A 25,351-nucleotide genomic window follows, 5' to 3' on the forward strand; every position below is an offset into this window, starting at 1 on the left:
AAGTCCGAAAGGAAGGACCAAATATTTGTACCACCGGTTCCGCCATTGAAATTGAAGGAATCGGCGATGTGGACGAAATATGGGGATGGACAGATAGGCGCCCTTCAGGTCCAGACGGACCAACCAGTCCCCCTGCTTCAGTAGGTCTGCTAACAGATGGATGCCCTCCATCTTGAAGTGCTTGTAAGTCATGTACTGGTTGAAATCCTTCAAATTGAGTACCAACCTCTAACCACCGCCTTTCTTCTGCACCAGAAAAATATTGCTGCAGAAACCGCGAGGGCCCTCGTCGCAAGGTGCTCTCGCGTGTTTCTGCAGCAATCCTTCTATTTCTGAATCTATGAAATCGCACTCTAGTCAGGAAAAAGAAAGCTGTCTGGGCCGATGAACCTGATAAGGAGTCTGGAAGAAATCTAGATGAAACCCCTGAACTGTCTGCAAAACCCAGGCATCCTGCGATAGTTGAACCCAATTGTGATAAAAGTGCTGAATACGTCCCCCCAATGGAAGAAGGAATAAGTCTGGAGCGCTCACCTGAAGACTCGGTGTTCTGGACTCCTCCCCGATAGGAGCCTTTGTTAAAGCGTCGCTTGTTGAAGCGCTGCCTGGTGGGGTAGAAGGTGCCGCCGCGGGTAGAGTCCCACTCTCCCCTGCCGCGACCGAAGTCTCCACGCTGAGGACCTTGGGAGAACTGACGGCCAAACGAGCGTCCCCGGCCTCGTCCGGCCCTGTTGAAAACCCCAGCTTGAAACACACGTTTGATTCCTGCCTGTGCTTTATCCAGGGTCGTGAAAGTGCCCACGTATTTCGCCACATCTTTGACGAAACGGTCTCCGAAAAGGTTTCCTTCCGCCAATGGCCCAGGCTCTGCCGCCGCCAAACTCTGTTAGATTAGAGTCCATGCGCATAAGAATGGACTTTCGGCGCACCGTAGAAATTGCGCAGTTGGCATTACCTAAGAGGCAGATGGCCCGCTGGGTCCAGCCTGCCAACACATGGGAGTCAATGGTGGTTCACGATTCCTGCGCCTCCAGAGCCATCTCCAAGATCTTGGCCAAAGGACCGACCACATCCAGAAGCTTGTCCTGACACCCTCACCAGGCGCAATCTATACCCTTCTTAGGGTCCTTAGCAAACTTTTTAAGGAAAGTTAATAGGTTGGGATCAATTTCAGGCGTTTCGGCCACCTTGTCCGAGAGATCCGGCCGGGGACATTCAGACCGCAGTCTGTTGCGCACCTCCTTGTCAAAACTGCGCAAATTTTCGTGCAGGTACGCCGCCACCTCTGGGGCGGGCAGCCAATCAGAGGACCTAGGGTGAACAATGTCCGAGGGGTTAAAGGTAAAGGGAGTAGGGGTCGTCTGTGGAGTTTCCACATTCTTGGCCTTCCTAGTTTTCTTCTTAGGAGGGGAATCATTTGGGGTGTCAGATTCGGAGGAACCAGGTTCCGAATCGGTATCTTGAACCCTCTCTTTTTCCGTATGCGGACACGGAAGTGAAGAGTAAGAGGCAGAATAAGGCCAGGGCTTAGGCTGTGTGCCTTCTGACGGAACCCCTGCTGGGGTAGTGAAGCCATGATGTTTCGCGAACCTCTCCAACTGCCTGGTAATAGGCTTCAACGCAGTCGCCAATGCCTGCTGCAGTTCCCAGAACCGCCTTCTCCAGGGCCTTGTTGACCGTCTCCTGCACAGAAGCGTCCAGGGCCTCAACAATATTTTCCTCGATGGAAGGTGTACCTACTTCGTCCTCATATAAGGTGTCATCCTCCTCATAGTGCACCCAATTTTCCATGGTGGAGCCAAATTTATAGACGTACTTGCTCATAAGGCAACAGTAAGGAGGAGTAAAGGGGGGAGCCAACCCACAGCACAACAACACAGGTACCTAGCTCCTCAGCAAAAGCTGTGTCCCAATTATTACAGCCCACAGGGCGAAGTGGAGCCAAAAGAGCAAGGAAATCCAAGGAGGTGTGCTCCCTCCAGGCCCAAATCGTTTTTGTAGCCAGCCAGGCGTAAAGCAGTGCTCGCTGAAGAAATCTCAGGCTGTAATGGCAAAAACAAAAGAAAAACAACAGAAAACCTGGCAGTTCCTACGTGTGTAGCCCAAATCCTACCAAAATAGCCCAATTGGGCTACGCACGTGGGAACATAAACCAAAAGAAAAGTGACTGGCTCCAAGCGCACCGGCATACAAGGGGAGCCTTCGCGCTAGATCAATGTTAAATTTCACCCGCCGAAGGCGGAGCGGTACCGTGCACTCTCCGCTAATTAAGCGCTAAACGCGCTGGGAGTTCCCAAGTCAATGCATCTTGCACCCAAAACGGCGCGATGCACACCGGCATCGACCGCCGTAAGCTAAGGTCTCGGAAAAAGTCCGCTAAAACATTACCGCTCCCAGCGGGAGCCCCGTAGCGCCAAGGGCGCAAAATCCAACCCGCCTGCACGGCGTTAGCGGTCCAAACACAGTTCACATTTCTTGTGCAAAGCGGCTTTTAGTTAAGAGTTAAGACAAGGCTAACAATGCACCGCTTGCAGTAAGAAAACACCAAACATTAAATATCACCAATTATGCATTATTATCAAAAACGATCTCAGGAACTCATCTGTCTGCGTGAGCAGCAAAGAAAGAGGACAGGTTCCGGTATTGCTGGCTCTTATGGGGCTCTGCAGGAAGTGATGTGGTGCATGCATCATGGGAAATGTGGTTTGTGTTACATAATATAAGTTTTCATTGGCTTCTGTGAGTAGCAATAAATGAGAAAGAGAAGCATAATACGAAGCCTCCGGTCCTGTAATAGAATTGGGATGTTTTGCCAATCCTGGCCACACCTCTAACTCCGCCCACTGATCCAATCCTCAGGTTATTCCCGCCCTCTGATTCTCTGCCCACAGTTCCCCTACTTTTTTCCCCCCACTTCGACCACTGCCTTATTTACATCTTGCTCTGCTGCTTAAACGACCCTGCCTAAGAGTACGAGCCTTTAAAACGAAAGCAAAGTAATTTACATAAAACGTGCACTCTACCCGCCCAACTCATTTGTCAGTTTTAATTAAAATTGTCGGGAACCCGGAACAGTCCACACAAAAACCCGGACTGTCCGGGAAATCCGGCCACCCTAGGTAAAGACCGCTACCGAGCTCTTCGGTCAGCCATTTGGGGCGGGGTGGGAAAAGGCAGCACAAACACTGCTCAGCACTTGGCCCATACAGCGGCTGAGATTCGAAGGATAGTACAAGAACTTTCTTCTCTAAACTTCTAAACCTTCTCACTCAGCGCCACTGAGCCCGCCCCGCTGTTTCGGTAACCAATAGGTGGCGTTTATAAGGCTGAGTGCAGAACACAGTTCCTTCTTCACGGAGGCTTGTGAGCAGGGTTTGGCGATCCCTTGCATGTTCTTTGATCAACCGTACAAGAGAACTCAGCGGTTCAGTGCCTAACTCCTGTTGCCCTGTTCTCATCCTTTTCGAGGAGAAATAGCTTCTTCAGTCCGATTTATTAGGAAGCGCCCTTTATTGGTGACGGCTTTATAGACTATAGTGGAGGGGGACTCAGCACTTCGTCAAGTTTACCGGTTCACAAATGGCTGGCTGGTATTTTCTTCCGGTGCAGCTGGCGAGTACTTCCGGTTTATTCGCATTATGGCTCTGATGTGTTAACTATTCACTTGGACCTTTAATCTGTCCGTTTCGAAACAGTTTTCCGGTTACTTACGTTCGCATGGAAGATGGAGGGAGCAGAATGCAAAGCGTAGGCGATTGGATTTTTGAATTCTGTAGGTCGGGGCACAAATTAGGGGTGGCATATTAAACGGTCTGTGCGGTATTGTTGGGGTTAAGCAATGGGTGATTTAGCCCCCGGATTTCAAGCTCCGTGACAAATCCCAGGCAATTTTGTCAAATTGTCCTTGTGATCATCAGGTCATGACAGTTTTATAATTGGGCATGAATTCACAAGTACTGGATACCCACACTTTTTAAGCTAAAAGGAAAAGTACCTGCAATTCTTATAATGGGAGAAAACCCGCACTTCTCAGTGGCACTAAGGTACTATAGAATATATTTTATTGTATTTTTTCCATTTACAGCATCGGTCATCAGTAAGGTATTGCATGCAGTATGTTCAAGTTCCGGGCTTTCCTTTTACTATTGATTATTTTCAGGTGCGTTAGTCCATTTGTTTCAGTTGACAGGAGCCAGTGCTACAGTTATACAATGCGTGAGACCAATAAGGTAAATACCAGAGAGAGAAATACTGTCTTTGGTAACACGGAATCCTCCTGTACTATTTTATGGATCTGATACTCTTAACCACAGGCAGCACAGAGCATGTTGCTAGTGTGGGCAGCAAAGTTAACAGCAGGCGGTGTCCGGTTAAATAGAAATGTAAATCTTGGTTAATATGCAGGGGCAGCTTTAAGGCAGTGCGACTGGTGCCACCGTGCCGGGCGCTGATCTCAGGGGGCGCTGAGTTTTCAAATATATTTGGATGTAAAAGTACCTGCTGCAGAGTTCCTTGCCTTCAGCAATCTTGAGGCAACATAAAAATGCCAAGTTAACTCTGGAGAACAATAGGCCTGCTGGAGAGAGAGAATTGTGTTTATTGGAAGTTTTGACTCATAAAGTAGTGCAGAGGGCTAATATACCTGGTGCAAATCACGTTTACCATGCAGATCAGTAAAGTACATTTATTGTAGGAAGTTAAGCAGGTTACTGCTTTTGTTACTTTCAATTTATAAATGTTAATCCTATAATATTACAGTTAGTTATTAACTTCCATCAAAGAACTGCATGCAAACTGCAAGGTATTGGCAGGGCCACATGAATTGTGCGGTATAGGAGGGCTGAGTCAATTATGTAGCAGGCAAATTATGTGGCATAATGCAGCACATTTTGTGATAGTACTACTTCATTATTTTGTCATTTGTGCACTTGTTAACACTGGGCATTGTTTGCAGCTCAATAGTAACAGTTTAACACCCAAATATAGCAATAAGCAACAGAGTGGTGACCACTTTACCTTTGCAAAGGGCCTTCCTCTGCCTGTCAACATGTGTTGCTGCGTCTTAAGTAACGTTCGAACTTATTGAGCTAGAAACAGCTTTTTTTATTGAAAGATGCAGATAATGCATTAGATTAGGAATTATGTGGAAAACAGAGCAAATGTATAATATTGCGAAAAATTCAGCGGCCGCAGAATCCTATAACTCCAGTGGCCCTGGGTGTAGGTTAGAGCATTATGATTTTTTTCATGTATCTTTAGTAATCCCAATATTGCTAATAGGGGTTCATTTGGGTAAATCAATCCTTATTAGTAAAACCAACCCCCAACTACGATGTTAGGTTTTATATCATGACTTTGTACTTCTCCAGACCAAGCACTATAAAAAAAAAAACATACTGCTTACCAGTATGGATGACATGTGAAACATGCACCTTGTAGTCCTCTTTGTCTCATGTCAAATTTACTAGAGACTTATTTACAGATATGTATGATTCATTGTCTCTGTACAATGTATGTGTGAAGTAAAGTTCTCTGACAACCTACTCTGGTTAAGTAGCGCTATAAAGCAAAAGAAATGCATGTAAGAGAGAGTGGTTATGGAAACTAGAGAGGCACTGTTGGAGGGTGGTAGTGAGAGAATTTGAGGTCATTGAGGTCTTTGGGGGGTGCCAACAAACATTGTTGGACTGTGCACCACTCAGTCTGAAGCCGGCCCTGGTAACACATAACCAACCTACACTAGCAATCCATAGATGGCTTTGTTTTTCTTTTGTGGCATGCACTCTGAAGGCATACACATTAATGCAACCTCTTTTGGCAAGTGTCGCCCCCCCTTTGAAGGATGACAAGGTGTGTTCCGGGCCACCACTTTTCCGTTTCTGGGCTTTGCTTTATCTATCATTGTTATAAGCTGCATTGGTCCAATTGGAATAATTAAAAAAAGAACCCAAACTACAAATCTCAGATAGCAGTGGTGTGTAGAAGCAACGTATAGGAAAAGAACAGTGATTTCCTAGTGTCATGACACCATCTTCTCATCCTACTCCTTTCACTCTCGTTCATACACTTCTGTGAAACGAAATACTACAATAGACTTAAGTGGAGAGACACTGTCTTTTCATAAGTAAAACGCTATGTGAAAAACATTTATTAACCATTTGCTCTAATTGTAATCACTCTCATTGAGAGTTGACATCAATATAGAGGTCGCACACCCTTGCTCTAGACTGTTTAGGCATCATCAGATCTTGTCAGAGGGCCTTTGGAATTATTACTTATCGCAGTGCTTCTGCTGGGCAGATGCTACAATAAGATGAATGAATAAGTGTACTTGTAAAGTGCACAGCTACACAGCAAGAGCGTCCCAGTGCTGAAGGTCCACGCATAAAGGACCCAAAGCACGTTTAGGTCTGAAAGAGCCAGGTTTTAAAGTGTTTCTTAAAGGCTGTCAAATCAGGTGTGGCTCTCAGAGCAGCTGGTATTTGTTTCTACCAATGTTATCTTTCTATTATTTACCTTTTGTTAGAGCGTCATTCACATATATTCTCTTATATGTTCGCTTTATAAACCCCTGATTGATTGATTAATGCCTAGATGTTGTGATTGTCATCTAGATAAGATAGTCAAATTTTTAAAAGTAGCTGGAGACGTAGCCAACAATTTTCCACTATGACTAGGTCTACCACTACAGTTCCAGGTTAAAGGTAAAAAGGTTTTAACAATAGATGCAGAACAGTCAAGAAGAGAATACAATTCTGAGGGAGGCTGTAATAACTGGTATCATTGTGAATAAAATATGGGTGACAGAGACGAGTATAGCTAGACAAGTGAGCACCCCTCAAAATAAACATTGCACCCACCAAATCCCAAAACTCAGTATCACATTTACAATGACACCCGGTGACCCTCCCCTCAACAACGTTTGAATGACGCTCTAAAAAAAGGCAAATAATAGAAAGATAACATTGGTATTCAAACACTGGTGTGAAGTACAGAGATTGGTGATGTAAACTTTAGTCTTATTTATTTATATTTTTTTAACAAAAGTATCAGATTAAACCATCCCCATTCCATGAGTTAACTAATGACGAGTGCTTCTTGTTCTGAAGTCTCTCTCTGTATCTGCCTTCTCCAGCGCACCCCCAGCAGCCAGTGGGTTCACCTAAGCCTTTTTTTAACATACATTTCTTACCGGGCCACTACAATTAATTCAAAACAGCTGCAGGTTTTACTGAAGTGTAGAATGCTGTCTCCTGGGAGTAGTGTGTCAGGTACATGTGATGAGATATCTCACTATTACAGCTAAACCCGTTGTGGTGTTTACAACTTTGTGCATAAACTCTACCTGCAATACTTTGTAGCTAACCATTTTCCTTTCAAATTCATTTTAGAAACTCCAGTTGGACTTGAGTTTTGTCTCCCAACAGCTGAGGTAAATAAAAGGGAACACACGAAGCTGTGATTCACCAACGTCAGCCATTGAAGTATAATACACTTGTGTGGCAATTAGACACCACCAATTTTATTCATGAAAATTGAAGGATTTATATGTCATGTATTCTGGTGCATTGAATCTGCCCCCTTACTGTTTACTTCAGAGTGCTTTTTACACATTGTTCCATAAACAGAACAATCTGAGAATGCCAGAGGACAGTATATAAGAAAAGAAGACAAACTCATTACAGTTGACAGATACAGCTGAGAGATGCATGTACATTTGAGGTAGAAATTCAGAGGTAAGTTGTTTCAAGAAGTAAGTGGTAACGTTGGCAGTCAGATGAAGGGAAGAGAAATACCCAGTTGTCAGTGTGCCTTGTCTTAGATTGAGGTGGGTTTGTGTACATTTTTACACATTCATGTTGCTCAGTCACAGTTTAGAATTATTGTTGCGCTATTGTCAGAACCCCTTTCAGAGGGCCACGGGGCTCACAGAGGCTACTGGACCCAACCGTGGAGGTCGAAGCCTTTTACTCCTGATGTATCTGTTCCAACCTACTATGGGTCCCGCTCAACTGGGCCAAGTGCCCCTTGCCCACTAGATTCTCAGTGGTGGCTGTGGTTGAGCAGTCAAGGCTCCCCGGGGGAGGGAGATGTAGATGCAGGTCAGTGAACACGAATTATACCTCAAAATGCAAATAGTACATACAATAAATCAGTGTCCAGCCAACTACTTGCTTTCATAAGAAAAAGCTGTATTTTATTTCTAATTCTGCACATGCAAAGGAATGCGACATTCAGAAGCAACACTACAATCCCCCTTGAGGTTGGGGCTGTAGTAGTAGTCAGGCAAATCCCTGTCCCACCCTCCTTTCTTGTAACTTGTCCATGGTTATTGTGGTCACATCAGGGAATGCAAACTATTAGGCTGTACTCGAGTTCTCCCTTCTGACCTTAGTCAAAAGTGTCTATGGTGCATCGACACCATTAGCAGCAAATCCCCCAGGGTCCCAAAGGCCCACTTTCAGTCTTCCTGCTCTGGCAGAATGGCAATGTTCAGTGATTTCCCCTAGTGTATTCCCTGGCTAAGAGCCATCCTGTATCCCACTCATTAGTCCTTTTTATTAAATGTTTGCTACCCATCAGTATTCTTTAGTGCTGGACAGGAATGAAAGGCTAACAGGAGCAGTGTAGGTGGGACTTTCAGTCCGTGAGGAGAGTTTAAATCCAGAAACGAAAAAATGGGTTTGAATTTTTGGCCTGCCTCCATGCTGCTGTTCAACTCTCAACTCTTTTACCTGGGATAGAGTTAATACAAGCTGTGGGTTGGCAGTGAAATGACCACACCCTTTTGCTGCAAAATCCCTCGTGTACTTAGACTGTAGAAATAAAAGTTCTATTTGTGTAGTTCAACTTTACTGTAGTATAATGGTTGATATACCTACTACTTGATCCTCGAACCTGCTGCTGTTTTTTCGTATATCATTGTATTCTTAAAATGTGTTCCTTGAATGTGGGTGTAACCTACATGAAAGAATTCTGAGACCAGAATGCTGTAAATAGCCTGTTTTACTTCATATTTATCACCTAATCTGCACAGTATATTGCTCACCACTGCAAAACAGGTCCAGTTGAATGTGTACCAATGCTAACTGAAATTACAGCACTTACTTTATATGATTTATTTAGAGATTATTATAGAGAACACTCTACCAGAGGGTATCAATGGCCTGTACATAATTTAGATAATGAAAATCATGGAAGTAAAGAATCGGAAGAGTCACATCTATTTAACTGGATTAAGAAGATCGTTCTTAAATTTCAACTACTGGAGGCAGCTGGGTAGTGCGTCGCACACACACATTTGGGCAAAAGTGGAAAAAAGATTGTAAAGTCAATTAAATGCAATTAGTCATGGGTGCTCGGAGACGAAGAAAAGCCACCAAATCTTCTTCTGTAGGAACAAGTCCAAGGTATAAGCAAGAATGCCGAGTGCACTAAAATAATCAATGTAAAGTTCCCAGTCTTGATGTTTTCTAACCGATTGCATGTCGAAATCACGCATGCGTTAAAATCGCATGCCTTTTTAATGGAGTCATTAGTACGAACGTGTCGTAACAACGCATTCCTTTTGCACGGAAGTCATTATAACGACTTGTCTTTAAGGGGGCGCTGTTCTTTGGATTAGTATCATTTACTAATCCAACTCCAGTCTGTGCAATAGTAGATAGGGTGTTGGACTTTAAATCCAACAACTCTCCACCAATGAGCCCCCCTAAAGCAAGTCATTGTAATGAATTGTGTGCTAAACGAATACGTGTTAACGACACGTTCGTTCTATTGCCGGCGCTGTAAAGGCACAGTGTGATTCCGGTGTCATACTAAAGGCTGTTTCCCTTTCTAACCAACATGTGTTTAGTCTTTATGCTGTTAGTTCACCAGCAGACTTCATCAGGGCCAGTCTCACATCAGCAGTGTGTCAGCTTGGCTCCAAAGTTCTCTAGGATATGATTATCAAGTTTGTTGGCGAGTACTCCCGTAGCATAGCATGCAACACCATGAGTTCCGTATCAGCGTTGATTTGCCCATATTTTCTGCAGTGGTCAGCATGACTAAATAGTCTGTGTGTGGGCTCATTACTAATATTCAGCAGAATATGTCAATTACACCTATGGTATCAATGTGTTGTGTTTCTTTCTTTCAAGTATGAAGGAGAAGGCTATGAAGATCCTTAGAAAATATGACGTGGAGGATAAATTCTCTGGCATGAAATTTACTAAAGCCTCAGTACTTTTGCCTGTATTTGTGAAAGATGGCAAACTCCATGTGCTGTTTACTCTGCGATCAATGAAGGTAGGCGCATCTAGACGTTTGTGTCAGCAAGTGTTTTAAAGCATATTGTACTGTAATAAATGGTGAATTACTTTATAATTTGTATACATCATCAAAAAACACAAGCATTATAATATTTGTAATAGTGAATTAGGACTATGTGCAGTGCCAAAAGGCTGCTTTAAGGTTGTCTCCTTGCCAGTAGGTATTTATCATCCGAGATCAGCCTAATCCATGCCCCTATCCTCATTTAACTAGTTCCCATGATGTTGTGTATACCTTCCAAGACCTTTTTCAAGACCCTCTGGAAACATGCCGCTGCAGATGCCAACCCAAAAGGCATTCTCAGGAAGCGGTAAGCTCCCAGAGGTGTCACAAAGGATGTAAGATGCCTCGAATCCTTGTGTTGAGGGATCCGGTGGTAAGCAGAGGACAGGTCTAACATGCAGAAAATCCGGGCACCTTTGAGCATGCTAAGGGACTCTGAAATATTGGGCAGAGGTTGCCGATCTACCCAAATCCATTAGTTTAAACCCCTCAAGTGTACACACATCCTAACATTGGCACCATCATCTTTTGGGGCCAAAACAATGGGGGACAACCATTATGAGGCTTCAATTTGTTCAATTACTCCCAAGGTTAACAGTTTTTTTAGCTCAGTTTCCAAAGGTCCCATGATCATATTAGGCACCTTTCTCACTTTGTGCACACATGCTACAGCTCTTTCTTTGAGAACAATTTGGTGCTCAAACCCCTTAAGGCGCAACCCAAGGTATCCGCAAAAACTTCAGGAAACCTTCCGAAGTATTCACTACCTTGAACTTCATAGTCCACCAACATGACTTGATCTCTGGGATCTCGTGCACTGGGATTGAACATGATACCTAAGTCACACTGGTGTCTCCATTCCAACAAATAGTCCCCTCTCTCAGCTACATAGACTTTTCCCACGGTACGTCTATTTTTGAACTGAATACAGGCTTCAACATATCCAAGGACATAGATTTTCGCACCACCATAACTGACAGGATTAATGTCAGGTGGTGACAATATCATACTGTCCAACCCCACAATCTCATCCCATTGCTTGATGCCGACCATAGTGAAAGGCGAATCTGAGTCAGCCAAGACAACAAAGTCCTGACCGTCTACCAAGATGTTGCACTTAGACATAGTTATTTTCCCTGCATCAACTTCACCATCCTTATCACTGATACTTAGAAGTACAGTACGTACAATCTCAGGTCCTTTTTCTGGGTTACGAGCTTTGGTAGAGGACTTACAAACTCACCCATAATGTTCTTTGACACCACAGTTGTTACACACTGACTCTGTGGCATAGCAATGAGGATAATTGGAAAAATGTGAGAAACTTCCACACCTAAAACACTTACGTTTAGGAAACTCCCCTGGGGCTTTGTCGCCAGCATTGCTGCTACCATTCAAAGAACGACCTTCACGGTCTATTTTCGTTGTCGTTCCTTTAAGAGAACTTCACATGTGTGTATCTTTCTCCGAAGCCTTTTGCTTATCACCAGGTGAAACTTTGGCTACATTGTCACTAGCCTCTAAAACCTCATAATCATCTAAAGCATGAGCATCACTTTGCCCTTCCTTTTTATCTTCATGGTTTTCCTCATCTCTTTCAACCAAGTAGAGGTATTCTCCATACCCTCTACAATGGAGACAGCTTCCACCAAAGACGGGCTCTTTGACAAACGTTTCTACTGAACTCGGGTGCTGTTGGTGCACCTCACCACTTGAGCCCTGACTAGGGAGTCAGAAAGCTCGCCAAATTCACATGTCTGTGCTAAAGTCTTAAGGGAGGCAACATAACTCCACACCCTTTCAGCCGGACCTTGGACCCTGCTAAAAAATTTGTGCCTATCTAGGACAACATTAATGCGTGGACCAAAATACTTTTCCAACATAGTCATAGACTTCTCATAAACATCAGGTGACTCTCCGTCACCATTACCAACAGGAATGAGGTCCATACTTTCATAGATATTCCTTCCCTCTACACCTAAATTGTGTCGAAGAATAGCTTGTTTTCTGAAAGCTGAAACTTTCTCTCCACCAATCGATACAATGTACGAGTCAAATACATTTCTCCATCTCTTCCAAGGAAGGATACGTTCACCCTTCTCTGATAAGAAAGCCGGAGGCTGGGACATACTTGTTGTGGCAGCCATGGTAGTACTTGACAAAACAATAAGTCATTAAAGTAGAAGCATATTGAAAAATTCAAATCAATGAAATGCCACAGTTAAAAATCCAATTTGTCAGTCCTCACCACTGTAGAAAACAAAACAAAGTCACTGCAGTACTCCAAAGTTATGCAAAATCGTCCACTCTCACCGTGTATTAAAACTGCGTGGCGATCAGTCAGTAATTGTGCAGTCCATATTGACAAGATGAGCCTTAAACGAAGGAATGCTGAAGAAATGCAGCGTGCATAAACTCAAAGTGCTCGTTGACTAACTCGTTCGAATAAAGATGTCAGTTTTTTTTTCTTTTCCCAATGCGGCGTGCATTTCAAATTGCGTTCCAGCGTCCATTGAAATTGATTAAAAATGTGCGTTTCAAGGTGTGTAGCGAACACAGATGAAGGCTAAGCGCGAGAGGACACCGCTCGCGATGTGGCAGTGGAGCAGGTGAGCCTCGCGAGTCCCATAGACCAGCCTTCCAAGTGTCTAAAATGCAGAAAAATAAAACTAACTCACAGTATTATGTAATGATGAAATCACAGCCTCCGTATTTCCGTAAATCTCCGTAAGTCAGCGAGCACAGACCAGAAAAGTCCTCAGGGTGTTAAAAAATCGAATAAGCAGGCAGGTGAGTTGATGCTGAAAATACCTATTCCAATCAGGCAAGAACTACTTGTCGCCAGTGTTGAATTTAAGACGTCTTCATGCTGGTAGAAATGAAGAGTTCATTCAAGATACAGCATAACGGTACAGCACCAACTGTACAGCAGGATACCCAGCTCTGGAATAAGTGATTCATGAGCAGGCATGCATCACTACATTCCATGACATAGCCAGGACTCCATACATTTCCGAGATTACAACAAAATGTGAGGCTTTCAGTAAAAAGCAGAAAACCTCTAAAGTTTTCCACTAGATGGCAGTAGAGCATTATTCATAAAGAGTGCAGAAGTGAATATTCCTAGTCGCTCCTGCCTGCAGCAGCATTTTCTCCTCTGACCTGCGTTTCAGCAAAGAGAGAGATGGGAGCCTCAACTTCTGCAGCTCAGCATGCGCAAGAAATATTGGGATCGGAGCGTGGCATGGGGCTCGGATAGCCATCATATGAAGGTGCTCAGAGGCTCGTGCTGCCCTTCTTCTCCTTTAAAGGCAAACAGTGACCAGCCTGCTGCTGGAGGAGTGACGGCTTCCTTAGAGTCAGGTGCATGTCTGTGGGGATGATGTAATCTCCTTTTATTGTTCTGGGATGATCCAAGAATAGTTAAAAAGCTCTGTTCTTTCACACATGGAAAGGGCAAAGGCTGATCAGCCCTAATTGGTCTCTTCATATTGGTTTACCCTCCTACTAGCACCCTGATACTCTGTCCAGGATAGGTTTTTTAATGTAACCTCAGTACTATTGGTTGAACTTGACCTTTTTCATTGGTGATTCACATGGCCTGCTGACCATCATCTAGATATAAATGTATTCATAACTTTGTGCCAGGGGCACATTTATAAGGAGTTTTTTCAAAGGAAGAGATTAGTGCTGCTGATCTTTCCTCCTTTTGCCCTGGGGTTTAACTCTCATCCTGGTTCCAGTACCTGAAAAGCTTGAGGCATAGAACGTGGCCTTCCTGGCCTTCTGTGGTTTAAATGCTGTTGGACTTCCTTAACCTGGAGGTTTGTGATCATTTGTTTCCACATCTGGAATTTGCTACCTTTGTGTATTGCTGTACATCCACTGCCTGCTCCCTGTTAGCTAGATGAGAAACTAAGGAGTTTGCTGCTTACCTGTGCTTGTTACGGAGAAACCAGTAGTGAGCTCACCTCTGTCCCCCTACGCGCCCTCCCGGTAGGCCAGCAACCCTGGTAGGGACTCCAATTCGCACACGTTTCTCCTATGGCATGTTCCAACCTATTTTGGAGTGAACCTACCTTCTTTAGGGATTTGAATATGCCTGCCTGAGGAACGAATTTCTTTGCAACTTGAAATTGTGTACTTTTATTCTACATTTTTATATTGACATTGAGTAGTGTTCTGCTGCCTAGTGTCGAGGCCCAATCTGGTACAATCAGACGGTAGGCAATAATGTGCTAAAAATAAAAACTAGACGGCAGGCGCAGACCTTCTCTATCAATGCACCCAGTGTCTGAAACAACATTCCTGTATCTATCAGGGCCTCACAGACCCTGCACAGGAATGAGCTAAAGACTCACCTTTTTAAAGAGCACTACATCTCAATGCAGTAAAAGTTCACTTCTCAGAGTACCCCATGTCCCTCCAATCAGTCGTTGACACTGCATTGAGCTCCACAGTGGATAGGATAGGATTATATCTATGAGTAAAATGGTCCGGTTTACATCCCCTCCGCTACCCAAAAAAGTAACATAACGAGGAGCCACGGCCAATAGGTCAAGGGAGCTGTGGGTTGAAAAAGTTTGGAAAACTCTGCCCTAGAATAGAGAAACTGCTTCACATAAGCCAGCCACTATATTTTCGGCCCACCCTGTGCTCTGTGCAAAACATCATTTAGACCTTCCACTTTATTCTGCAAGGACCAAATCTTTTCCCTATCCTCCTTAACTTTAAATTCTTTGAGGGAGATAAACACCCTCCAAAAGTACTTTCGAACATCTCCCAAACCATAGACTCCTCAGCAGTGGAATAGATTTCTTTGAAGTAGTTTCCATATTATCCGGTTCAAATAATCGATTTCTAATAGCAAGGTCTTCTCTATAATGCACATTCAACTGTAAAAGTAGGGAACAGCTGGACACTATTGCTGAATGATCTTAAATAACACTCATGTGATGTGTGATAAATACGGTAGCAAAAGAGGAGGAACCTAAAAACAGATCGATCCTTCAGGTGGCGTAAAAACGCTTAGAATAACATGTAGAAGATTTTGCCCATGCGTTCCTCGATCTCCAAATATCCCGTAAATCCAAACGGGAACACAAATTTGTAAAAAAAGAATCCCTGTGCGTTTTTTATGTTGGGAACGTGATGGGTTTGCGGAATCCTTAGCCGGACCTGGTAAAAAAATTAAAATTCCCTTCAATGATAACCTCCTCTGGTAAAGTGCAGAGTCCACAACACCTTTTGAAGATGCCTAGGGCCTACACTAACTGGACTGCCATACGATACCAAGTTAATGCTACAAGAACCTAGCTCTATCGGAAGAATAGCCCAATGCCTTGCCTGGTATTTAACTGATGGTGTTTTGCCTGAAGATCTTTCCTACTCACAATAGCTACCCCCCTCTTGAGTAAATGTAGCAAAAGATTTTTTTTTTATTCCTTGGCCCTGGGCGTTTCACTTTCTCTTTCTCCTTTCACATCATCCAATCTGTTCGGATTAAACTGCTTCAGCCAAGCGAAAGTGGCGGCTCTCTCTACTCTATTATCAAGGCTATTGGCATTGAAACTGAGCCGTATCAAATTTGTCATCCATCAAGGTAAACTAACAATCCTCCTTCCTTTAGCCATGGGCAAACCCCCGAATGGATGGCTTCAAATGACCATTGCAGAACCTCATTTGGCCTCAGTCATTTTACCTCAATATCATCTTTCCATTTTTAAAATTTTCCTCCCTACCCCCATCTCTCCGACCCTCTCCACCCACCCAAGCCCACCCGATCTCCTGATAGGCCCTCCCCTCACTTCCCCCAATTAAATAGATGCAGTGTCATACATTTTTACTCCAACATGATGGACACCCTTCTCCCGCCCCTCCCCACACCCAGCTCCACCACACAGGCCATAAAAGAAACATACTTATGGTGCAGACCATGGTCCTTTCTCCTCTAAACCCCCCAACACATGAAAAACTATTGACGTTCAAATTTGAAGCCAATAGCAAGATCTTGTGCATCCTAGCCAAATTCATGTTTAATTTATCACAAGACCCAAGTTCTATATGTTCAGATTCCCAGCACTTAATTTTCTAGACCCCAGGCTCTTATCGCAGTATAGCCGGATCTCCCTTCCCCGGCCAGAGAGGATTTGCGTGCAGAGATAAAATTATGCATCACTTGGATCGGAAAAATCCTGGAAGCTCCAGTTAATCCTTGCATTTGAATCCTGAATTGGGGCTGGGATGACTGAACCCCTAAAGTCTGATAGCAGGGCTCTAAAATCTCTCTGCCTCCTAGCTGTCTTCCATGCTAAATACGGTAACATGGAGAAAGTAAACCCTCTGTCAGAAGTAATGCAGTCTGTCATTCTAGCAATACTCAAGATCGAGTCTTTAATCTATAGCCTTGGAAATAAGCGATGATGACACACACCTGTCTGGGAAGACTGAATACTGACTAGTCTGAATGAATTCCCTTTTGGTCTGCATTTATGGTATCTCACTTGCATAAAATAAATCCCTTGTGACTAAAACAAATTATTCCACCCTAATGCATTCCAGTAGAAAATGTGTGGTGCTCAAGCATTTCATTCTCTTCTTACAGTGGAAAAGCAGGAGGAAGTAATGCACCAAACCTCTCAATTTGTGGCCAGCTACATAAAATAGTGTCCCGAAAAAATATCTCAAACAGTGTTAGGCATTTCACCAACTTGCAAAGCGCTGATTTAGAGCCACAGTTTAATGTAAGAGTTAAGGCACTCTCACATAGTTATTGAGTGGAGGGTGGAGTAAGGCCCTTGGCTTTGCTTCTTGCCCACTACACCTTGTAAGTTCCTGCCTATGACTGCCCTTCCTCTTACACATATCCCATAATTAGAATCTGAAAAACCATCGCTAGGACAGTGGGAATGGCATATCAACTCAGCGTCTGAAGCTTAGCCTCTGGACTTTACCGGATAGGAATACCTTCACCAAGATCAAGACAGAGATCCTTCGCTTCAGAAATGTCCCTAGCAGTACTGGTGTTCATTCTGGCCAGATGAGTCCCCCTGTGTCGTCACCCCTAAGGTGAACCAATATAAAACTTGGGGATAAGCTATGCTTTGGTCCTCAGAACAAAAAGCTATCGGGAACATGCTTTGGTATCCTGAAAGCACGGACATTTTTTTTTACCGCTGCTCCCTTGTAATGCAAGGAGAACTGTAATTAACTATGCCAACGCGCTATACGTCTGTCGGTCTGCCTGATTACCTCCTATATAAACTTCAAGTGATTCAAAATGCAGCGGTTAGATTATTACTTAACCTCAGTAGCGGTCCGTAGAGGGAGTTCCGTGGGGCGGTGAGGCGGGGTGGGGGAGGGGCAGGGTGGGGAAATGTAAACACCGGAATACGGATGAACGGAGGTAAGTACACATTTAAATAAATAAAACTAATTTCGTTGCGCGCGCTGCATCGCATTTTGCGCCTCACCGCCCCACGGAACTCCCTCCACGGACCGGTACTGCTTAACCTCCCTAAAAGGGCGAATATCAGGCTGCATCTTTGTGACCTCCACTGGTTGCCGGTGAAAGAGAGGGTGAAGTTTAATTCCCTGGTAAAGGTTCACTCTGCTCTCTATGGTCACGGCCCGGCCTATTTGAGAGCAAGATTCAGTTTCTACTCTTCGAACAAGCTAATGGCATGCATCCCTAGGTTCCTCAAACAGAGAGGGCTGGTGGCAGATCTCTATCACGGATGGGGGCTGTGGCTTGGAATCAACTCCCAGTAGAGCTTCGTGCTGTGAGTGACCCGAAGTCTTTCAGAAAAAAAAATGAAGACCTTACTTTTTAAATAGTCTTCTGTGATCCATCTAATCACCTCGTACTGCACACGCCGGGACACTCCTTGGAGTAGCTGTGCACGTTACAAGTGCTATTAAAATTACTTGTTCTCATTCGACTTGGATTCATAGAGACTTCAGTATTATGCCTTAATGCAGCATAAGTGAACTGGTTTTAAAGTGCAGATGTCATGGTGCATGTAGTAAACATATTTTTACACTATGGGAGTGAAGAGGGTCTTGCTATAAGCCGTGACACTCACACACTTTTTCAGTGATGCTTCTCAATCCTTTTCTAGGCGCACAGAAAGTTTTCCAACAGACAATCTAATTATGTCTTCTCAGTTCCAAGCAGCCCTCTGCATTGTGCATTGTTATAGCAGTTTACATTCGGTGTAGTTGTAGCAGTTTATATATAGTCAACCAAACTGTGATGGTCTGATCTCCATAGTCAAATCAGATCAGAATTCCTGCATGTTCCCTCCTTTAATTTTCAGTACTATGACCCATGTCCTTGTCCTCGGTCCTTTTTTATTAGAGAAGTGAACCCACAGTGGTGTGTTTCACAGGTTTGCACAGTCTTTGAACTGATAATTGTTTGATTTTCTTTCTGTTGCTGTCTTGGCTCGTCCTAATGTCATCCTCCTCAGTTCCCTCTAGGATGAAAATAACAAAAGGTGATGGCATATTATTGTAGAAGTTTCATCTGCTGGCGATTGCTTGGGCCCATATGCCAGTCCATTGTTTTTTAATTTTTTTTGCCCAATGTGCCACCCAAGGCCAGAGCCACCATATTCAATAAGTGTTGGTCCTGCTCCAATAGAAGCAGTCCAGCCCAAACTGGCCAGCCAGAACCACCAACGAATGGGAACACAAGTAACCCAAACCGCTTACAGCATTGTTGGACCTCCTCATTATAGTGCACCTTGGATCATAAAAGATACAGGGACCATGGGACCCAGCTCTGGACAAACACTTAGGAAGTCACATAATAAGAAAAGATAATAAGTAATTGCCAATGATTGTGGTTAATTCACAATTTCCACTCGTCATTTTTTGTTTTTCTTTTCCTAAGAGATGGACCTCAAAGAGTGCAGGAATGCCCAGATGTAGGTCCCATGCTTGCTGTTCCAAAGAACTTAAGCTGCGCCTTACCAAGAAGATACATGAATACCGAAACCAAGCTGTGGTTGCTAGTGTTCTTATCTAGAGGTGATCTGATCCACTCATAACTTGTGGTGGGCGTTTCACAAAAAAAAAAAAAAATAGTGCTCCTTCTAGATGTGACCCTTTTCTGACATAGGAGGAAGGGGGTTCTGTCAGTCTTTCAGACTTCTGCCCTTGATTTGAGCGCAGGTGTATGGATTTCTTTTGATTAATGCTATCAAAACAGAAAGGCTGTGTTATATAGGAATAATTTAATGTGTAGAACATTAATCGGGGTCAAACTTTCTTTGGCATATAGCTGCCAAAACCGAAGACCGTGGCAGACAGGAAGCCTTTTGTTTTGGGAAGCTTTTGATAATTAGAAGAATTGCACCTCTTCCAAGAGGAGATGAGGTTTGAAAGAATCTCTTTACAGGAGCTGCAATGAGCTCAGCCAGAAGGAGGACATAACTGCACCACGCGAATTGGGTTCTCTTGCAAGCCTCAAAATTACTTCCTTATAAAAAGCCATTTAAAAACCTATTTAAAAAAGTCTACGTTGATTTGAAACTTTTCTTCTTTTATTAGGTCTGTGCAGCAAAAATGTATTTCTTGTTTTTCCTAAGGCAATTTTTTTTTGTTTTAAGTATGTTCAGGCTGGCTTCAGCCTCACTCATAAACTTGGCACTTTTGTTATGCTTTTTAGCATTTGGCCGCAGACCGCTTTCTCTATCTGTTGGCAGCACTTGTAATAAGAATACAGGACCATATCATTTCCCTGATGCTTACACTGTGCCATTGAGTTTACATTATGGCTTTGTTGATGTGACAAAGTAGTTCTTCAGTGGACATGCAGACAACTCAAACCTGTTGCTGAAGAAGCAAGTTCTCTAGCCCTGGAAGGGGCTTCGCGTAGGAGGCTTGCAGGCTGGTTAGAAGAATATGACCAGGCCCATTCTGCTGAAGGTTGTGTGGCATTACTTAGGTAACACTCTGGTGAGCACCTCACACAGTGCAAGCCTGTTGGGAATTTGCCCATTTTGCCGGGTCACTCCCTGTTCTTTTTTCCTTATTAGGTCACGCTGGCGTTGCAGCGCGAAGCGCTGCTGCCAACGAGAACTATTGTTGCCCAGATGCCTCTCAAGGGAGACAGACCGGGGCACGCGCAGCGATCGGGGCCTGTGGACGCGCTTCTGAGAAGCGCAGACGCACACGCCCCCAAGCACGCGCGCGCCACGCTCCGCCGACCGCCGGGCTTGTCTTTCTTGAAAGTGTTAGTTGGGAAATGCCATCTTTACCACTTTACATGTAATGCCAAATCATGCAGACTTTCCAACTTTACGAGTATGTTCTTCCGTTTGCTTTCGAAGCAGCATTCCTCTGATGTGAGCTAGCTAGGCTGGCCGACGTCTCTCTGTCTCTTTTGCAACATGTATCCACCCCATCACGTTTTCCCTTTGTCGTGAGCTCGGCCATGCGTGATACGGCGCACGCAGTCTGCACTCATTGGCACCTGCCGTCTAAACTGGTTACGTTACGTCTGCCTTGAAAACGACGCCGATTGAAAGTGCGTGGGGGTCATGTTTACAAACACTGTGCACACTCTCAAAGAGCGAGCACACATATGCAGGTCTGGGCTTCGCACATTCTCAATGCAGGAGTGGACTGAAGAATGTTTTTGGCGAAATAGCGTGGTAGACGGTTAGCTTTATGTCTGGTTTTAGTGACCGACCTCTTGTTTAGAGATCAGAAAACCACGTCTCTTTTCCGGGTGAATGTTTTTGTGCCTGTTCTAGGTGTGTGTTATTTAGTCTTTGCTAGTAAGAATTATGTAACAAAAATGCAAAGTATTTGGCGGGGCGATTCATTGCATAATGCTGCCACGTTTCTTCTGACTTAATATTTTTGAGATTGTTCCCCTAGGCGCTTTGTGTTCTGTGAAAACTTCCGGCTGGTGCGAGATGGCCACATGTAGGAAAATCCGTCCGAGAGTTGGCCTGTGGCACTTTATTGAGATTACCACATCACCTTGACCAGTCAAATGTTTCTACTATAATCTCCCCAGCGTCTAGGGAAAAAGGCATAGCCAGGGGCGAACAGACTGCAATCTGCCGTCAGTATAGATATTCCTGGTATATTTATTAGTCTTTTAAAAAATATTATTTTATCATTTTGTTCTGTCGCTAGAAGTATGCCAGGAATCATCAGATGTCAGGGTATTAGCAGCCAAGACACACCCGGCTGGGTATGTCACTGTTGACCAACCTCTCTATTCACTGCCTGGGGACATGATCATCTGTCTTGTAATTAGAGAGCGTGGTAATATTTACAAAACAGTATGGAACAGAGTGATGATGTTTACCCAGCCCACGTTTGAATGAATTGCTCGTTGAAGCAACGCAGTATGACTTCTGTAAACGAGCCTGTCTCTATGAACATTGCTATCTTTGGTCAGCGCGTAGTGCATTGTTAGGATGCAAATGTTATAGCTCCACGATTCTAGAAGTACTGCGGGGGCGTTTTGTTATGAACAGAATCACTGTCCACAAGTATTTCACGCTGGCTTGTGGCTCTTGTATTCCTGGCAGCATCTCTATGTTCAACTTTGTGACAGAAGTGGGAGGTGGTGAAAGCCTTTCTAAACCAACTAACATTCTTGAAATACTCATTTCAAAGCTGGGTGTTTTGTGGTGTTGTTGCATAAGTTATGCTTAGAGTTGCAATTAGTCTTTTTTTTATTTTGTGTTTACATTCTCGTGAGGGTTTAATATTAATCAAATGTACAGTATATATTACACCAAATCTTAGATTGTCTGTCTATAGTTGATGGTTTTAATTGTGTGAGATATATAATATCAATCTTTAAAGGAGGTATTGGCAGATGCAAAGTAAATGTATCTTTTTGAACTTTAAAAATATATATATTTCTTTTGTGATGGGTAAATCTTCCTGAAAAATAAGTTGTTCTAGTTTCTTGAATTAAGTGTGAATGCTTGTTTTTGTAATAGAAAAATCATATTTAAAAATACGTTTATTTAGTGTCTTAAATTGAGGATCAGTGCTGCTAAATTTTAAAATGTCTGCAAGATTTTAAATTGAATTTGTTGTCTTGTTGGTGCTGGCCTGTGGAGTATTTAACATTTATTGGATGTTGCCCCAGGAATCAAGAAAAACATTGCCCCTCTCACTGTGTCTTAATCGTTGTAAATTCACCTGGTGGTCAAAAGGCAGCATGTGGTTCTGTACAAAAGTTATGAAGAAATAAGAGAATGCTTTTGCCTCAAATGCTTTTTGGCTGAGGCAGAGTGACATATAGGGCCTTCAAAAGATACCAATGGGCTGGGAAGCTGCAGTCATAAATATGGATTCTAATTTTGTTCACACTTTTTCATTTCTTTTGAGGGATGTTTTGCCTGTTTTTATCATTTTTATGTCTCGCCTGCCGACAGTGTGTGCACTGTTGCTGCGAGGGTTATTGTGTACTGTAAGGGGCTTGGAGACCGCCCAGTACTTATCATAGATTGGCTTCATTATCACTCTTATTCGTTACTTCCTATTTGACCAGCTTCTGCAGATGGCACTTCCTGTTCAACAGTTTGAAGCAGCAACCATGTACTGATTGATTTACTTTTATTAGTGTCCTTCTGTTTTCCTTCCACTGCTCACTGTGCTTTAGGTACTATTTTATTTCTGCTTCCCATACTGATTCTGCCCCACAGGTGTTCATGTTGCTTTTATCCCACCACCACCACCCTTCTATAGTCTGCGTGGCTTCTTCTCTCCCACCACCTGCTGTTTTGCCCCACACCCACCGCTATAAGAAAAAAATAGCGCTATGACACGGCAATTTCTGGAAATGTCATAGGACTTTTTTTTTTTTTTACCATCCTATTGCTCCTTACCACCCTCCATCCCGTTGTCTATGGAGCCTACCCCCACCAGAAGTCAGAAAAAAATAGCTCTGTCACGGCATGCGTTGCCGCTTCATAGTGCTTTTTAGGTCTCGCAGACCTGTGTTGTAGCGCGCATGCGCTGCTCGCTCTGCGAGGCTTCTTGTAATCTGGATATTTCAGAAGTTGAGTTTAAGCCCCGCCCCTTGTACCCATTGGCTTGTGTCATCGTCCATGCTAAACGCAGGCTTTCGATTGTAAATGAGGCTTCTTAGTCCCTCCTTGTTACCGCCCTGTCTCCATTTGGCCCCGCCCACCCGGACTGGATCTTTTACTTGCGGCGTTACACAGTGTCTTTTAATTACTGGGTGAGCCCTTTTTTTTTTTCATTCGCACAATGGCGTGGCGACAGCTTATTCCGATTAGTAGCTGTGCGCTCACTTGCGTAATTTAAATTCCAAAGTCACAAAATCGTAGCCAAACGGTGAGCCAATGGCTTGTGTGCGTGTGCATAGCCAGGAGTGCCAGCAGAATCCTAAACATTTACTAAATGTGTGTGGAATTACATACAAATTAGAAGTTCATCAGTTAAAAAACGTATAATCAGAACCCAGCTCTCAGTAGGACCCGGTGCTGCCTGACTCTCGGAGGCAGACTGAGGCCTTTTGTTTTTGTGTAGCTTTTGTGATAATAGAATGTGTTCCTCTCCAGTCCTGTGTACAAGCTGCAGCCATAGCAACACGTATGGCATTGCACGTGATGTTTGTGTCCCAGTTCCTGCTTTTTTGGGAGACCTTGAATTAAATGCATATTTTTATCCGGTAATAAAAGAAACTTTTGGACGGAATCATGTCGTTTGCGTGGCCGGGGTAGAGCAGTCTCTATCATCACTAATTGGGGGCTCACAGCCCGTCGCCGCCCGTGCAGATATTCCATCAGCCGGTGAGTTACAGCCTGTCCTGGATCTGACCTGTTTCTGGCCGTGCGAGGCGCCGTGATGTGTATTCAGCCCCCCCCCCCTCATCTGCTGGGATCTGTGAAGCATATTAAAGACAGCCCCCCCACCCCCCCCCCCCCCCCCCCAATAGCTAAATATGGCTCACTCGTCAGGTGCATGACGGACTGATGATGTAATGTGCAAGTTACTGAAAGAGGTAAAGCTAGGTTTTTCCCACTAGCCGCATGAATGACTCACAACGAACAGCTTCAGGTGAATTTATTTCACGTGGTCGGAGACGGGTCAAAGCTATCGATTGTGCAGTAGGTGCAGTTGCACCGGCTCCGGATCTGTTTAAACATAACAAGGAGCTTGGGGTAGTCAGTTTCCTTGTTGCATTAGGTATCTTGGCACCCTTGCTACGCCTCTGGTTCGGAGGCCTAGGAGTAGGTGATACCTGATATCTCTAATGTAGACGCCAATGAGTTTGACAGCTGATCAGAGTTTACATGTTTGACAAGGACAGAGCTGAAAGTTTGATGGAAGGGATTCAGAGGAAGCAAGGATCACTGATCTGAAGGGAAGTCTAGCTGGGGTGGGCTTCGCTGCCGGTCTTTCAAGCAGTGAGTATGACTTGGGGTAGGATTGTTGGAGACAGATGATCCTACATCAGGCCTTATCATAATCCTGCTCCGGGTCCTATGAAGCACAGTATTTAACTAGCATTTGCAAAGCAATAGGTATCGCATTTAAGCGAGTTTAAGTTATTGGCATTGTAAATGACAATGACTTTTATTGATGTTTTAAAGATCAAAACATAAATAAAAGGCATTGTCATTTACAATGCCAATAGCTCAAACTCTCATAAATGCGAGACCTATTGCATTGCAAATGCTTGGATTTTTTTGCCTTTTGTCTGAACCTTTCTTTTTCTGGCTATAGAACTCTGCACTTTACCCCTGCTAACCCGCAATAAAGTGCTTGTGCTCCTCTGTTCAACATGAAGTTGGCATACCCCTGATTGGCATATTTAACTTGCCTATAAGTCCCTAGTATATGGCACCCCCAGGGCCTGTAAGCTAAATGTTACCAGTGGGCTGCAGCACTCTTGGCAGCCATTGCAGGGACAATGTGAGCGTGATTGCAGGCCTGCCACCAGTAGCCTGGTAAGGCAGGTTTTAACTTTGAATTCCACCTGTCAAAATAACCCCTTTTGACAGGCCTAAAACCCTCTTTTTAA

General features: G+C 43.9%; 1 protein-coding gene across 7 annotated transcripts in view; it reads left to right on the forward strand.

The window, feature by feature from the left end:
* The first annotated feature begins 3,167 nt into the window (after positions 1-3,167).
* NUDT7 (nudix hydrolase 7) overlaps positions 3,168-25,351 on the forward strand; it is a 59,149-nt gene continuing 36,965 nt past the window's right edge. The window contains exons 1-3 of one of the 7 annotated variants that reach the window (XM_085639266.1): positions 3,168-3,747; positions 7,392-7,432; positions 10,143-10,290. In XM_085639266.1, the coding sequence (XP_085495392.1) occupies positions 3,718-3,747; positions 7,392-7,432; positions 10,143-10,290 (219 nt within the window). In that variant the 5' untranslated portion in view covers positions 3,168-3,717. The other 6 variants (XM_085639269.1, XM_085639270.1, XM_085639267.1 and 3 more) reach the window with 6 other exon arrangements.

This window comes from Triturus cristatus, chromosome 12, assembly GCF_964204655.1.
Source record: "Triturus cristatus chromosome 12, aTriCri1.1, whole genome shotgun sequence".
In the NCBI taxonomy this organism is placed as follows: domain Eukaryota; kingdom Metazoa; phylum Chordata; class Amphibia; order Caudata; family Salamandridae; genus Triturus; species Triturus cristatus.